Here is a 15,490-nt window from a genome sequence, read left to right as displayed (position 1 = left end):
CCTTCACTTTACGAAAAGAAAAAAAATGAATAGTCGACAATACCACGTACCCCATTCAATCGAATAGCTGTGAGCCTGTCTTCGAGTGTTATGCTTAATAATAATAATAATAATAATAATAATAATAATAATAATAATAATAATAATATGATTATGATCATGATTATTATTATTATCACGTGCGGATTTATTCTCGCTCCATTTCCGTCAGAGCTTGGGTCACACGACAACGGAATGCGAACATCATTCGTATTTCGTGTGTGTGTGAGCGCGCGTTCGCAGTTAAGTAGTACGCGAGATAGCGGAGCGTAGCTTCCATGGGAGTAATATTCGCAAAGTCACTTATCGCACCCCCCACCCCCCTTCCCCCTCCGCCCCCGGAGACAAGAACGGCATTCCGCGGCTTGTCGCACTTTCGCCCTTATCGGCACGCGCGCCCGGCTAGATAGGAAACAGCTCTCTTATCAAACCACGCGAATCCGTCCTCGGCCTCCTCCTCCTCCCTCCACGAGTGCAGCCGTGACGGGACGTCGATGAGTATACATAATTGCGCAGCCAGCTTTAATTAATCAAATTATGGAGCTTAAAGGGACCCACTAACGAGAAAGAAATTTTTAATTGAGCGCCATCAGTAAACTGAACTCGTACAAAACGAGAAAAGAAAGGTCGCCGTTTCCGCAAAAGCGAACTTTGTAAGTCAGGAAAAAAAAAAGTGAGCACTAAAGACGGGTGGCGACGCCGCCTCGAACTTTCCGCACCAACTGGCCGTGACGCCACTGATTTTGTGACGTCAGCCTCTCGGCCCCAGTTAACCTTTTTTTAGCGGTAAAGATGGAACCACGTCGTATTGTAACGGAGCCGAAAGTAGCCTAAAGGAGCCTAAAGGAACGGTCTTGGCAAGTTTTGAGAACATCTGCACTGCGCCATTTAACTACCCGAATACGAGAAAGTACGTTGACGTTTGTGACACGTGGCACTGACGTCACTGACGGCGCTGGAATTCCGGCGCGAAATTCAAAAAAAGAAAGAGAAAGTAGTAATTTGACTTTCGTTTTCTATTCTAGTATTTAATCTGTTGCCGCGAAATTCTCCCAGGCGCTGATGCTATCCCGCTCACCACCCACACTCCTCTGCACAGTCCAAACGCTACGATTTAAAGCTATCGGACCCAACAAAGAAAGTTTCGCTTCTTTAGTGCAACATCCGCAACAACCCGAGTCCAAACACTGATCGCAGCACCAGCACGTCCGACTCGGATCCATAACGCCTCGCCTTAAAAGCCAATGTCCGTCGCCAAGGTCTTGGCAGTAAGAAAGACAACCATATATTATTACCATCTTACGATACTGTTCGGATATCTTGTATCTGCATCTTGATACAGTCATCAATACGAGTATCAGTGCTTGTATTTTCGACACATCAGGTGACGCATTTTTTTTTTTTTTTTTAACATACGAGATACTCCTATATTGCTAAGTCCACAAAGACGCCCACAATCATTGAATTAAGGCTAGCAAATAACGGCAATTTAAGGTTGCACTACGGGACGGCTTTTTTCATGTTGGCTCATATTTTTAATAACCACAACGACCAGAAATATGAACGTCGCACAACGCGGTGCCTTTAGAGTCTCCGAACTTGCCAATTTTAATGACTGTGGAGCCCCAAGCCACAGCTCTACTGAGGAAATACGGCGCCTAAGCTTACGATATGTCAGAGACGAGAAGTAGGGTCACTTGCTAGAGGTGTTTAGGATCAGTCAGCTCAGAGCGATATGTGGCAAGTTCGCACAACCTCGTATACCGCGTGCCTCTTTGACGATGGCCTGATTATTTTTAAAAGTAAGGTACATGAAGTAAAATTACGAATTACGGCGTCTTTTCTTTTTTTCTCTACCAAGTTTTGTAGCAGTGGCGGACATCGTAACGTATACGCAGTAATTTCCAATTTATTAGTAATTTTCGAAAAAGATTCACTGATAAACTCTCTGATCATTTGCACTGTGGGGAACATTGTAATCGCACAATGCTAGAACGCCCTGGTGCTGTAAACTTTGTACATTGCATCAGCTTCGTCAAATACGAACTGAAATTACGTCGTAAAATGCGTAGCTATTCAAGTTAACGTTTTGCCCCGCTGCCTTTCTCCACAGTGCAGCAAAGTATTTACTGGAACAGCGGTGCGCCTCGCTACGATTTCGAGCACTGTGCACACTTCACGAACGCAGTTCAAGTCGCTGTTAAATATCGGCGCAAACGCCCACAATGGAATTCAAAGCCGCAAGAAAGCATGGGCTAAACCCGACAAACCTTACATTGCATTTATTTTGGCTGGTCGCGATCAAGCTGTCGCAGATGTATGTAGTGTGCCATGTTTGCAGTGTCGTGACACTGCACGTAATGCAGGCAATGTAGATGCGTAGGGCTCGGACAACCGGTGGTCCATCAGAGTCGCAGAATGACCGGTCCCAATGGAAGGGAAGCGCAGTCGAGGACGGCATAAAATTAGGCGGAGTGACGAAATTATGAAATTTGGAGGCGCAAGTTGGAATCAGTTTGGCGCAGGACAGGAGTAATTGGAGATCGCTGGCAGAGGCCTTCGTCCTGGAGTGGACGTAGAAATATGATGACGATGTCTACAGATCACGTATGGTACGCTTTGCCACAGTTTAGGACCTGAATATTCAGATCGTTTTCGCATCCAAGCCGCGTAAAAAAAAAAAAAAAACTCGGTGCCCTTCCACTCTGTGAACAAGGATGACCAGCGAAGCTGTGCATGTGGGCCCCTCAATGGCGAACTGCACCTCCGCCGCAGGTCGGCCCGGCTATGCACTATCCTCGGGATCGCCCCACGCATAGGTAGTGTTTTGCTTACCACACCAACAACGACACGAAAATTTCCTTGGACGGCAGAGGTATACGGCCTGGCTGTAAAAAAATAAACAAACAATAATGTGTTGTTGCGAGACTGGTAGGGGTTATGAACGTGTCTGAAAGAGGACGTTGCCTTGCTATGTATTCTACCAAGCTAATGATGATCATGATGGGGATTCGTCTTGGACTCCAACCTTTTCGCGTGTTCGCCACATCCGTTCTTCACGTACAGAGCACGAAGTCACGGACCTGCGGGGCGGTCTCGCGTCGGCCACCAGCGGTTGCGCGCGGGCTGCAATGGACGGACAGCAGCAGCAGGAGTCTTCTGGCATGCGTCCGGAATGCACGGCCCACGGCGAAGGAGGCCGAAGCCGAGTGTGCCGACCGTGGTCCGCCGCGAGACGTCGCCGCGGCCGCTGCTTCCGCGTGGGGGCGCGACGTGCGGATGGGAGCGGAGACAGCGACGAAGACGACGCCTTGAGGTCGTCGCCGCCGCCGCTGCCGCCGCGGTCCTCAGGCGACCGGGAGGACCAGTCCGAGTGGGCGTCGTACCCTCGCGAGGCCCTGTCCTCGCTCGAGTCCCTGTGGCGCGACCGCAAGCTGTGCGATGTCGAGATTGACGCGTCCGGCGAAGGCGTAGTCCAGGCGCACAGGTATGCGGGAAGAATATTCGTGAAAAAATTCAGAAGCTTTACAGACTGTCTAATATTAGACTCCGTAGAGACTGCTCTGACTTGTCCTCTTTTTTGTGTGTTGTATAGCTGTAGACGGGTCGCCAAAAAACTAGCGATAACTGGCCGAAGACAAGTGACCATTAATTTGATTTGTTTGTAGTCCAAACATTTTAAAGAGTTTTTTGTGAGCAATCTATAAATTTTACAGCTTAAAGAAAAAGTCCAGTTAGAGGGAGAGGTGGAGAGAGAAAAGTGAACAGTGTCAGGTCATAATCTCATAGGCACCTTGTACAACCCTTTTACGAACCACATAAAAAATAACCGTATACACTTTCTATTGATTTCCAATGGATAAGCAGACTTCCCAGTTTGAGCGAGTCGCCAAATGACACAATTTGCAACATCCATATACATTTTAAAAACGCGGGACTTCGGCGATTCTCGTCACATACTTTATACTGGCGTCAATCTTTCTCTCTCTCTCTCTCGACGTGCGCAGAGTGGTGCTGGCCGCCGCCATTCCGTACTTCAGAGCCATGTTCACGAGCAACCTCCGCGAGTCGCAGGCGCGCAGGGTCTCCATCAAGGACGTCGGGCTGCGCGCCATGGAGCTCATCGTGCACTTCGCGTACACCGGCCACATCGAGGTGGACGAGAAGAGCGTCTGCCAGCTGCTGCTCGCCGCAAACATGCTGCAGGTGGGCGTCCACTCGGGAGCACGCGTTTTACGGGCGCTATGTATATACGCATACGTGCCATCCTCACGCAAGGCGTCAAATGCGCATGCGCAGAAGGCACCTCAACGGCGGGGGGAGCTGCTTGTTATACCGAGTCACCACAGAGGGGGAGGGGAGGGCGAGAGCACGCGTTTTACGGACGCTATATACGTATACGTGCCATCCTCGCGCGAGGCATCAAATGCGCATGCGCAGAAGGCGCCTCAATGGTGGGGAGCTTGCCATACTTATAGTCACCACAGAGGGGGAGGGGCTGCACAACATGTACAGCCGTGAGCAAAAGTATGCGGACCACAGGGTCACCGAAAAAAAGAAAACTAAATTTATCCGTCATTATAACATGCATAAACTGAAACCGACGAGTGTACGGAAATTTCGCAATGCCATGTCTGAACTGCATGCCAAGTCTGTCCTCCTGGAAATTGACTTCAAGTGGGTGCGTCTTGCCAACTCACCGGCTACAATTCGTAAATTGCAATATGTGCCGTAAAGTAATCAAGAAGTTAATTAGGGGGATTTTCGTGAATTAGCTAAATATGCGTGTCGATTTCCCATGCTAGCAATGTCCGCCTCTCCGAATAATCCAGCTCAAGAACAAGAATTATGCCATATGCCACATGCGATTTTTAAGTATTCCTTAGAACTCAACGATGACCAGCCCGTGTGTATATACGCATGAATGCGAAATTTATAACATTTATAGCACCAACCTGCTGTGCCGCAGCTATAAAAGACACGAACCGAAAGCAGCCCCTCATTCGTCTTTATGAGAACTTCGAAGAGAGCAAATACAGAATCGTCTCTAATCGGGGCGCTAAACTGGCGTCTCTCTTCGTAAGCACCTACATGTGTGAGCAGACGTTCTTTGTTACGACTCTGCAAAACAGCATCATTCTATTATTATAATTTTTTTTTATGACCGACACGACCGTTACAAGACTTTCTGAGGACAGCAACGAGTGCGATGACACCAAAAGACTCGCCTCCTTTTCCGCGATCAAAACATCCAACAGTTCTCACAAAAGTGCGTCCGGTGTGGCTCTCAAGAGAGGCTGATTTTGGCCCGCACTGGCTTGTTGTGCAGCCCTGGGCTCTAACTCTTGCTTCCGAAATCGCAACACTTGTCACTTGCCCGATCTCTGAGGTCATGCTTAAACACTCCACCTGCAGAATGTTCCAACGGCTTGTAATGTCGTGAGAGGTACCAAAACCTCTGTAAAGCGAACAAGAACGAGATATAACGAAACGAGCAGTTCAGCTTCGATCGATCTTTTGAAATGTGCGCCTGCGCAGCGACCGTCTACGTATGTACACTTAAACTTGTTCCACATAGGTGCCGCAAGGGGAACATATTTGCAAATTTGTTCCACATATTAAGTGGAATCTACGTCGACTTCTTACTTTTTGTGTGTGTGTGTAGATCATTGCCACTGCTACAACATAACGGTATTCATTTCGTTCCACTCACTTAGTGGAAGTTACTTAGCAGGACTTATATGGAGCGAGATTAGAAGTGTACACGCAAAGGATGCCTCGAGGGGAAACGGACTTTTCCTAATGCATTTTTCACTGCCTGTCCTCTCTATGCTCGTCTAGATTCATGAGACAACTGGTTCACAGATTTAAGCATCTAGTAACCAGTATATCTCTGAGGGACGCCATCTTGCATTAGCAATGCGTGGGATTTGAAATAGTGCAGCCAACGCTCCAGTTTGCATGCAGAAAAAGAAACAAAAGAGTCGTAACCACGCGTTCTGCATTGTACGCCGCAGATACTTAACTTGCAGCCATCGCCAAAGCAGCAGCTTGCGCCAAGTCCTCGTCTCGCAAAATGCTCGCGTTGGCCGATCACAAATCCTAATCCATTTTCTAACGACCCCTTTGTCCTATAATCATTCTTCGTCCCTACAATGTTCATGCGTGTAGTGCGCGAAGGCGGCGTGTTCATGGTTGCTATATACAACAGGGACACCTCCTATTAGCGCCGGTGGCATGTCTATACGACGCTGTTTTTATTCCGATAGCAATTATACGGACACTCCAGGCGCATTTTCGCCGTCGGCGTCGCCGTGATGCTCCATATAACGTCCAACTGGGATAAAAGCGTGGCCGCGCGCCGTATGCTGCAAGTGCGGGTGAAAAGAGTGCGAGGCTGAGCCGAAGACGATGGCTTGATCTCGCGCGCGCTAGGGAGGAAGCGTGCCGTCTTCCACCGCGCGCAAAACTCTGGGGAGGGGTGGGGGGGCAGGGTAGTCGTTTTCTTGAGCGCGGAGGGATAAAAAGCAGGCGCATCACGCTTTTTCGGGAGCCACCTGTGTGTTGCGTTTTCTACGCATTGATGTCATTGACTATAGGACGAGGTGTTTAGCCGGCGCATGCGCACGTTTCCCTATTCCACATAGTACGCTATGTTCCCCTTTCCGCTGCACCTAACTGCATCCCTAACTTTCGACGCACCAGGATGTAAAGTGGCCGCGCACGTCAACCACATGCCAAATGGACTAGAGTTTATAGACGTTTCCATCAGGTTGAGAGAGCACCTCTTTTTTGGGCTGTTGCGCGGGGCTACAACCAAAGGCATGCGCGGTGTTTTTGCTGGTGGCTCAAGCGTAATTACAACAGTCCAGAGGCCATTATGGCGACGCCCCAGAAGCTCTCGTTGGAAAGGTCTATACGCAGACCAAGTTGAAGCTGTACAGTACGCAGCAGCTGTCGTTAGCTGAGCGCATTCATGTTTGTTCTCTCTCTCTTTCCCGTGTGGCGGGGAACAGTGGAAGTGATTCTCCGAGCGGCACCGTTTTAGGTGCAACGCATAACAAACGCCTGCTGCAGATTCCTCGAGCGCCAGCTGGACCCTTCAAACTGCATCGGAATCGCCGAGTTCTGCCAGCAGCACCACATACGCGACCTGCAAGACCGCGCTGAGCGCTTCGCCGAGCAGCACTTTTCCATGGTGGGTGTCCACGTTGCATACTATACAGTATACGCCCAACGCTTGCCGATCCTGCTTCCAGGCAGGAAGACAGCGGTGTTGAGTAGAGAGCATACAGGGGGTAACAGATATTCTAGTTGAGATTAAGACGAAACAAATGGGGCTGAGCAAGCAACGTAGTTCGCGGGGTAGATAACCCCGGGTTGAAGAATTAGTGCCATGGGAGGGGTAGCACAGTCGAGGAGGGCAGGGAATCAGGTGGCGTGATGAACTTAAGAAATTTGTACACATAAAGATGAGGTTAGCTGACGCAAGAGACGAGTAATCGCTGGGAAAGGCGTTTGTCCTGCATTGAGCATAATATAGGCGGATGACTATGCGTACTAGATCTAGCACTGGGTGTGTTAGCCAGCGCCACTCGCGTAGCAGTGACGTAATGCGCTAGCTTAGGAGCAGGCAACTGGCCGGTAAACCACCGTACGTTACCTCAATGAACCAAGGCTGTCGCATTCGAGATCCTCGCCGAGACCGAATGGCCTATAGTTTAAAGGATTGAAGCAGTTCCTCTCATGTGACGAATGTTGGTCGCTGTGACGAAGCGACGGCTTCATTTTGTTCTTGATTCCACTATTGAACTGCAAGGACAGCACATGCCCGTGGACGAAGAAGTACAAAGCTTTTGTTCATTATGAGGGTTCGTGCAGATTAACCCAAGCAAAATTAAATGATTTCCGGGTTGCTGAAGGCCAAAATTCAAGGAGGTTGAAACGAACTTCAGTCATACACATAAATTTAAGTATTCATATCTCCTCCTACTTAGCTGCAGTTCTTTTTTTAGCAACTGAATTACACGAACGATTCAAGCTCGTCAGGTGGCTTTTCAATGTTGGCTTTCCCATTGTAGCGATGTCAATCGCCTTGTGGCACGTCAAAGTTCGTTCGATAAGGGTCAATAGTGCACGGCTTCACTGAAGGATATTCGTCACGTTAAAGTCAAATAGTTAAAACTTACTTTCCTCCAGGCATTTCTAGAGCCCAGTCCTCGAAAACGAAGCCGCGATGACTGCAATGTCGGTAAGCTAGCAAAACAACAAAAATGGTGGTACGGCTTGGTCGCTTGATATGGCTTCGTCTTTAGCACCACGAAGGTAATGGCGATTCAAACAAGCCAGTCGTGAGTGGCTGTGGGCATTGGAGACTGCAGTCGCTCAGCGAAACTCCCAAAAGAGAATATATAGGTTCGTTTTCCTAGAGAGAGAGTGTCCACGGGATAGCACCGATGAGGAGTTGATCACCTTGAATTTTTAGAAGTCGCCCCAAGCCCTTGTTTATAAGGAAAACAAAGGAAATAATTTATTTCCAATTAGTTTCAAGGGACCTTGAATAAGCTTTCTTTTTTCATCCCTAATTCGATGTTTTTCAAGGATTCCAAGGAGGTGGACGAATCAAACGTGTAACGCTGCAAGTAAAAGACACAGACGAAAACGAGGAACGAAGATGCACACGCTTGTTCGCGCCTTTTTACGCGCAACGTTATACACGTTCTAATGGCACACCAACATGCCCAACCTTAGCGAGGTGCACGAACTATAAGCTTCATTCCACGCATCAAATCCTTGTATCGCCGTGTTTCTTCTTCGACGCGACGGCCAAACCTGTCGCTTGTCACCGTTCAAAATTGCTTGCACGTGGTTTCGCATAGACGTCGCACCACTTCCACCCCCCCTCCCTTCGTTCTTCGTGCCACGCAGGTGTGCCGGCTGGACGAGTTCCTGTCCCTGCCGTGGTCCCGGCTCTTCGAGCTGCTGCGCAGGGACGGCCTCAACGTGCGCAGCGAGACCGAGGTGTACGAGGCGCTGGTGCGGTGGGTGCGCCACGACGAGCGCCGGCGCGCGGGCGACCTCGAGAGCGCCCTCAGGAAGGCCGTGCGCTGCCACCGGCTCGCGCCCAGCTTCCTGCGCCGCCAGCTGGCCCAGTGCGCCCTGCTGAGGGACCGGCCCGGCTGCGCGGACTACGTCGCGGACGTCGTCCGGGTGAGGGCGCGCAGGAGCTGTTTAGCTTCTATGTTTAACTTCTAGGCTGATAAGGTACGCTTTAGAAACGCTGTCTTCGTTAATTTCGCGGTCAGCGAGCGATTTCGTCGGGCTACAGTCCAACCTCGTTATAACGAAACTGGACAAAACGAAACAATGAATATAACGAAGTGAAATTCCCCTTGAAATCCTTATATAAATGTGTAGTGCAGTACATGTGCTGATCAATATAACGAAGTAATTCTGGCTTATTCGGCCAATTGCAAGTTTCATGCAAGTTTCAACCTATCATGCAAGTTTCGAGAACCGCTGCTGCGCAACAATGTCCCGAATACGACGTCTACGTTGAAATAGGTGACGTCACAGTTACACAAGACAGGAGTAGGCAGGAAGACGGAGGTTTACTGTGTACGGAAGTGTCCTTGTCGGAAAACGTTTGCTCCATATCGTACTCGACCACTCTTGATCCCTTCGTCGGACTAAAAGTGCTGGCGCTGGGGTTACTGCGCGAAATTCGAAAAAAAAAAATGACAGTGACCTCCACGTACTCTGTTCTAGTAATTAACCTCTTACCGTGAAATGAAACCGACAAGTTGACTTGAATATACTTCAATCTTTACCAGATCGAATTTATTTTGTCTTCTATTTTGCCTCCCTTTAACCGCGGTCATACTCCGTCAAGGCCCGAAGCCGTTATTTCATCTATCTTCTAGAGCAACTGAGCGTGAAGCAAGTTGGCAGGGAGATACATGGTATACAGAAAGACACGCATGCAAACCATGAACACGAATAGAGCAAGGATAACGTAAATGCTGTTTTAATGCGATTAACGTTCTTAGCATGCTTCGGTCACTTTGTGTCCATCTAGCGTCCTTGCGCCACTTTTCAATATCAAAAAGATACTTTAAGATTTATCCGGCGCTGCGCAGATTCGAACCCGCGTCATACGGGCCCCTCAAGCAAAGCAGCCCAACGCTTTATGCCGCTGCACCGCGAATGCCCACGGGTAGCGAAGGATTAATTCTCGGCGTCATTCACGCACTGGCGTGCTACAGGTGGTCTGTGGGAGACCACGGAAGAGGAGGGGGACATCGTGTCCACAGAGGGAAACGTGAGAGAGGAGCCCAGCTGCAGCAGGCGCCTCACACAAGGGGGCGTTCCGAGCGGTGGCGATACGGTGGCGTCGCTACATTGCTCTAATGCTCTCACTACAGAATAATGGACAGGTGGGCTAGTTGGCAATGCATTATTAGGAAAACTTAGAGCGCTGTGAAAACGCAGGACGTACACTCTAAAAACAGTTGCACCCTTTCGGGTGTATATTTGTCCCACAACAATAATCGTCATCTGTGTTGCCCGCGTTTCCTTTCTAACGCTGCGAGCCCGGTACTTCCCAGTGACGAACGGCATGCGCGTTATCAGTGTGACGCAGCATTCTCGACAGGAAAGTAGCGAGCGCCGAGTTTTCAAGAAAGGAAACGCAAGCAAGGCAGATGACGATTATTGTTGTGGGACAAATATACACCCCAAAGGGTGCAACCGTTTTAAGAGTGTAGAAAAGGGATACACACGTGCGTGTGGTGTGTGTTCCTTTTCTACGTCCTCTATGTGCGTTTTTCTTATAGTGTTCTCATTAACGTTGACAGCCGTCGAGTGACTGGTTCTGCCGGAATTTTTGCTGTCCGTCTCGTTCCGGTTGCGCCCGTATTTGCAGGCCTGCCTTTCCGCACCCCACGAACCCGTCTATATCTATTTGGTCAGGAACCATAAGACCCGCGCTCGCTCGCAGGACCTGACGCTGTACCGTGGCTGCAGCTGCTGCGACGAGCGATGCCCCAGCGTCCCGTCGCTGTTGTACGTGGCCGGTGGCTACCTGCGCCGCTCGCTGTGCACGGTGGACTACTTCAGCGCCGAGTCCGGCTTGTGGAGCGCGCTGCCGCCGCTGCCCCTGGAGAGGAGCGGTCCCGGCGGCGCCTTCCTCGCGGGCCTGCTCTACGTGGTCGGCGGTCGCGTGCTGCGGCCGCCGCCCGAGCTGGGAGAGGACGTGCCCGTGGTCCACTGCTTCGACCCGGCGCGCAACTGCTGGAGCGAGCGCTGCCCCATGGGTGTGCCCCGGCACAGGCTCGGGCTTGCCGTGCTTGACGGACTCCTGTACGCCGTGGCCGGATCGCACGGCACCAACTGCCTCAGCAGCGTCGAGAGGTGAGCGCGATGCCTGTCGATGATCTCGGGCTCGGGGTTTGGCGATTCCCGAGCGCGCGCGTCAATGTGACGGAGGTTTAGCTTGACATGGCTAAGACTCCGTGTCGACTTCTTCGTGTTTACGCGACACGCGATACGTCTACAACGAAGCCACTTCTGAACGGGCGCCAGGGGGAACGAACGACGGCCTACTTAACGACCCTGTCACACTGGGGGGAAAAAAAAGAACGTTATTTGTAGGTGACTACATTGGATACACCAAGAAAGCAACACTAAAGCAGGGTCAGAAATATATAACGGGCCCACCGGCGCCCAAAAACTCACTGCCTATACAAGGCCGGCGCTTATTCGGTGTGCGATGCGCAGGTACGACCCATCGACGAACGCGTGGACGAGCGTGGCCGGCCTGTCCCTGGCGCGGTACGGCCTCGGCGCGGCCGTGGTCCGTCGGCGACTGTACGCCGTGGGCGGCTGCGACAGCGCCACCAAGTTCGGCCTCGTCGAGCGCTACTGCCCGGAGCGGGACCGGTGGGACGTCGTGGCTCCTCTCAAGGTGCCCCGCAGCGGAGCAGGCGAGTGCTTCCCACGTCACAAGGGAGATTTAGCGTGTGCGCATGCGGGTCTTAAAATTTACGGGAACGCCGGGTTACGATAAATGCGAACGGGAGTAACGATGGTAGCGACACCTAGTTGTGCTTTGTCGAATAGCAACGCGTGAAACGTACTTGTGTTACATGTGCGTTCCTGTCGAAAGAGTAAAGCAAAATGAACGGTGGCCACAGGTTGTTGACTGCACCGCTTGCCGACGCTTTACACCAGCAGATAAGCAGAATGTGGCTAGTTATTGTAACAAGCGCTCCTGTGTCCTTTCCGGTTAAACTCTCCGCCACAAGATGACGCCACCAACCTGGCTGCTCACATTTATGTACCTCGTAGTCCTGCATTCGTAAACAGTAATTTCGTGTATGGACAAGTTAAACCTCTCCATAAATATTGACATGACATTGTCGAGTTGTCATTTTTTTGGTTAATGAAGGTTGAAGATTCTCCATTAAAAACACTGGCGACCGTCGGCACGTCCTAAATAATTTATCACAAAATAAACCCTCGTTATAGACAAGTAGCAGAACCACTAAATGGACTTCGTTATATGCGATATTTCGTTTAAAACGGAGAGGCTATAAAAGAGCCGCAGTAACTCGAAATTTGCGCTCCAACGACGCGGGAGCTAGTAGAACGCATACTGAAACAAAGCTTCGCTTAGTGGCGGCATGATAGAGGTGAAATTGTGCTGACGTCCGTTAGCAGCTGGATCGTCTGTCGGCTATCACCACGTGACACAGTTAGTTCCAAGGAGATTTTTCCACGTGCAGACTGGCCTTCACAGCGCTTTTTGACTCTCTAGGTTGATACAAAGAAAAGCAAAGGACCATCGCGTGCACTGCACCGAGTAGTCTCGTGCGGTTTTGCCGCTTCCACTCTGTACTAAGTAGCGGAGTCCCGCACCACTGCGCTTGCATTCACTGCAGTAGGGACCACGAAAAAGTTCGAATAAAGCGTTAGTTCGAATAAAACGATTTCACTATATCGAGGACCTGCTGTACTTTTTGCAACGAGTCACTTTCATGCCACATGCGAACGACGGCAGCACTCGTTTATTATTTCTTTATGAGCAAGGTCATCATGCCTAGAGATTTAAAAAAAAAAACTCTGTGCGCGCTACTTTCCGGTAAACGCTGATAGCGCACGTGGCTCGTGACCTGGAAGTACCGGGAGCGCAGAGTTCAAGGAAACGCAATCAAGGCGTATGACGATCATTGTTTGGCGACAAGATACGCCTCAAAGTGTGCAAACCTTTTTTTTTTTTAGCTACTTTTGTAGCAACAATGCTGCTCGAAACGTCCTGCTTTCCTGCGAGGCTTGGCATGTGTTGGCAAAACATTGATTTCACCAGGAGCGAATCCGGAGTGACCCCGAGGTACCGACCCCCAGCCCCCCCTTCTCTCCCCCCACCCGTGAATCCGCTAGCGGCTGTCACTCAAAAATTCTGGGATTTTACATGCCAAAACCGCGGCCTCGAGTTCAGCAACGCAACGACACATGTAGGCACGTGCATATTTCGCTTACAGACATTGAAATAAGATTTTGCAATGATTTTAAGTGAAATATGTATGTAGCGGCTGTCACTCCTTGGTAGCGAAATGCCATTTCTAGACGCGGCCACGTAAAGTCGTCCGTATTTCTGTCTAGAATGCTGTCTGTATGCTGCGTCGATACAATGAGATCGAACGGTGCGTTGCTGGCTAATGGTTACATTAGCCAGCTGGTTACATTGCTGGTTACATGAACCCGACAGAAGCGGGTCGAGCCAGAAATCGGGTTGACCGAATCCCGACGCGACTGCGTTCGCATGAGCTCGCGTCCGACGAGTCTGGACCGGTTTTTCTTCCTACTATACCCTCCTTGGTCATGGACAACGACGGCACGCATGTAGCGTAGGGTCGAGCCGAGACATCAGCGCGTTCGAACTGGGCTTCCAGTTCCCGCTGTCATCTGCAACGGCTCCATTTCATGGGTCTTATCGCTACGATGAAATTGCACTACACAGTGCCTTGTCTTGGCCTTGTCCTAATACAACTGCCGCTGCCAGCCCATAAATCGCTACGTCACACATAGAGGGTGTCTCAGCTAGATTTAGCCAGAGATTTAAAAATATGCGGATGCCACGTAGCTAGCCAGAGTTTTAAAAATATGCGAATGCCACGTAGCTAGATCGCACTAACGTAATGTTGTTTGTCGTCGCTTGGATTATTTTATTCATTCCGCCTAATTAGATAATTAGTCTCAATTAATTAATCAACTTCTTAAATATCGTAAGTAGATTCGATGTGTCAGTGAGATAATTGCAGAGCGACATGAAAAACTCCCGATACAGCTTTCTGTTGCTCAATACGTGCTGCGTAGACGTGTTTTTCCGAGCGTGAATGAGGCCCGCGAATACACGCAAAGTGCATCGAGCGGCCAGTCACGCGGCAGAAGTAACGCCGACGTACCCCGCTTAGCTAGGACGCGCATGAACGCCCTGGACTAAGGTCCCTAGTTAAAATTCAGTATGCACACTGAAGACTGCTCACGTGTGGGAATGCGAAAGCAATTGTACCGTTTGTATGCAGGCCTCGGAACGCCATGAACGCGCTCATTTCGTACTGGTGACGTGGCGCCACCTTGTCTGCGCCGTCACGTGCCCTGTGACGCACGCACTAGGCCACAAATTGAACGTGACGTGCGTGTGTACGCAACATCACCACGCGTGAAAAAAACTGTAGCCGTGGCGTCGGAGGGAGGCGCACCGAATATCACTTGACCATCGGTTCGAGAACTCTATGCATCCAGGAGATGCACACAGCAGGCTCACTTGTCGCCTCATACGGTCTTCAAAGTCGCACTCGGGAACGTTTCGTCACTTTCCACATACGTATACCGAACTACGATGTGCCGATGGGAGCTGCCGCGACAGGACCGCTTCAACAAGTGCACTCAAAGAACACACGAGATAAATGTCCTTGTCGTTGTTGACACACGCACTTTAGTAAGCCAGAAACGCGGAGCCGCCATGGCATCGGAGAAGCGTGCTCGTCTAATCCGACGGAGGCCCGGGATCGATACCTACCCATACCGAAATGTACCCAATTTTCTTTTCAAAGCCATTCATTTACTTCGTTTTTCAGGAACCTCCCCTGAGAAACTGACGTCAATCCGAGCATTTTTTTGAAGCGTTTTCACTTGTCGCGCCGTCGGCCATCTTTTGGTACCATCTTTCTTTCGTTCAAGCCGCCGACGACAACGCCGGATTTTCGCGTAATGGGGCATATAATGCTTTCGTATTAAAACATCCAGCGACCTTACTCTGGACCAGCGTGGAGGCACGTGAGACGGGTGGCGACGCCCCCTTCGTAAGGCACGCGATAGGCCAAGATAACGTTGGCATCCGCGCTTGCGCCAAATTTCGCTCTCCTAGCCTCCTACGGCACACGCCGTT

General features: G+C 50.3%; 1 protein-coding gene across 2 annotated transcripts in view; it reads left to right on the top strand.

Moving 5' to 3' along the window:
* Positions 1 to 15,490, top strand: part of LOC126539006 (kelch-like ECH-associated protein 1B) — a 29,046-nt gene that overhangs the window by 2,176 nt on the left and 11,380 nt on the right. The window contains exons 2-7 of one of the 2 annotated variants that reach the window (XM_055075281.2): positions 3,106 to 3,526; positions 4,047 to 4,245; positions 7,088 to 7,237; positions 8,968 to 9,249; positions 11,039 to 11,451; positions 11,818 to 12,023. In XM_055075281.2, coding sequence (XP_054931256.1) covers positions 3,171 to 3,526; positions 4,047 to 4,245; positions 7,088 to 7,237; positions 8,968 to 9,249; positions 11,039 to 11,451; positions 11,818 to 12,023 — 1,606 coding nt within the window. In that variant the 5' untranslated portion in view covers positions 3,106 to 3,170. The remainder of the gene's footprint in view (positions 1 to 3,105; positions 3,527 to 4,046; positions 4,246 to 7,087; positions 7,238 to 8,967; positions 9,250 to 11,038; positions 11,452 to 11,817; positions 12,024 to 15,490) is intronic. The other variant, XM_055075282.2, reaches the window with a different exon arrangement.

The sequence above is a fragment of the Dermacentor andersoni genome, chromosome 11, assembly GCF_023375885.2.
Source record: "Dermacentor andersoni chromosome 11, qqDerAnde1_hic_scaffold, whole genome shotgun sequence".
NCBI classification, from domain to species: domain Eukaryota; kingdom Metazoa; phylum Arthropoda; class Arachnida; order Ixodida; family Ixodidae; genus Dermacentor; species Dermacentor andersoni.
The sequence above is the reverse complement of the archived record's forward strand: the minus strand, read 5'-3'. Positions and strand labels throughout refer to the sequence as shown.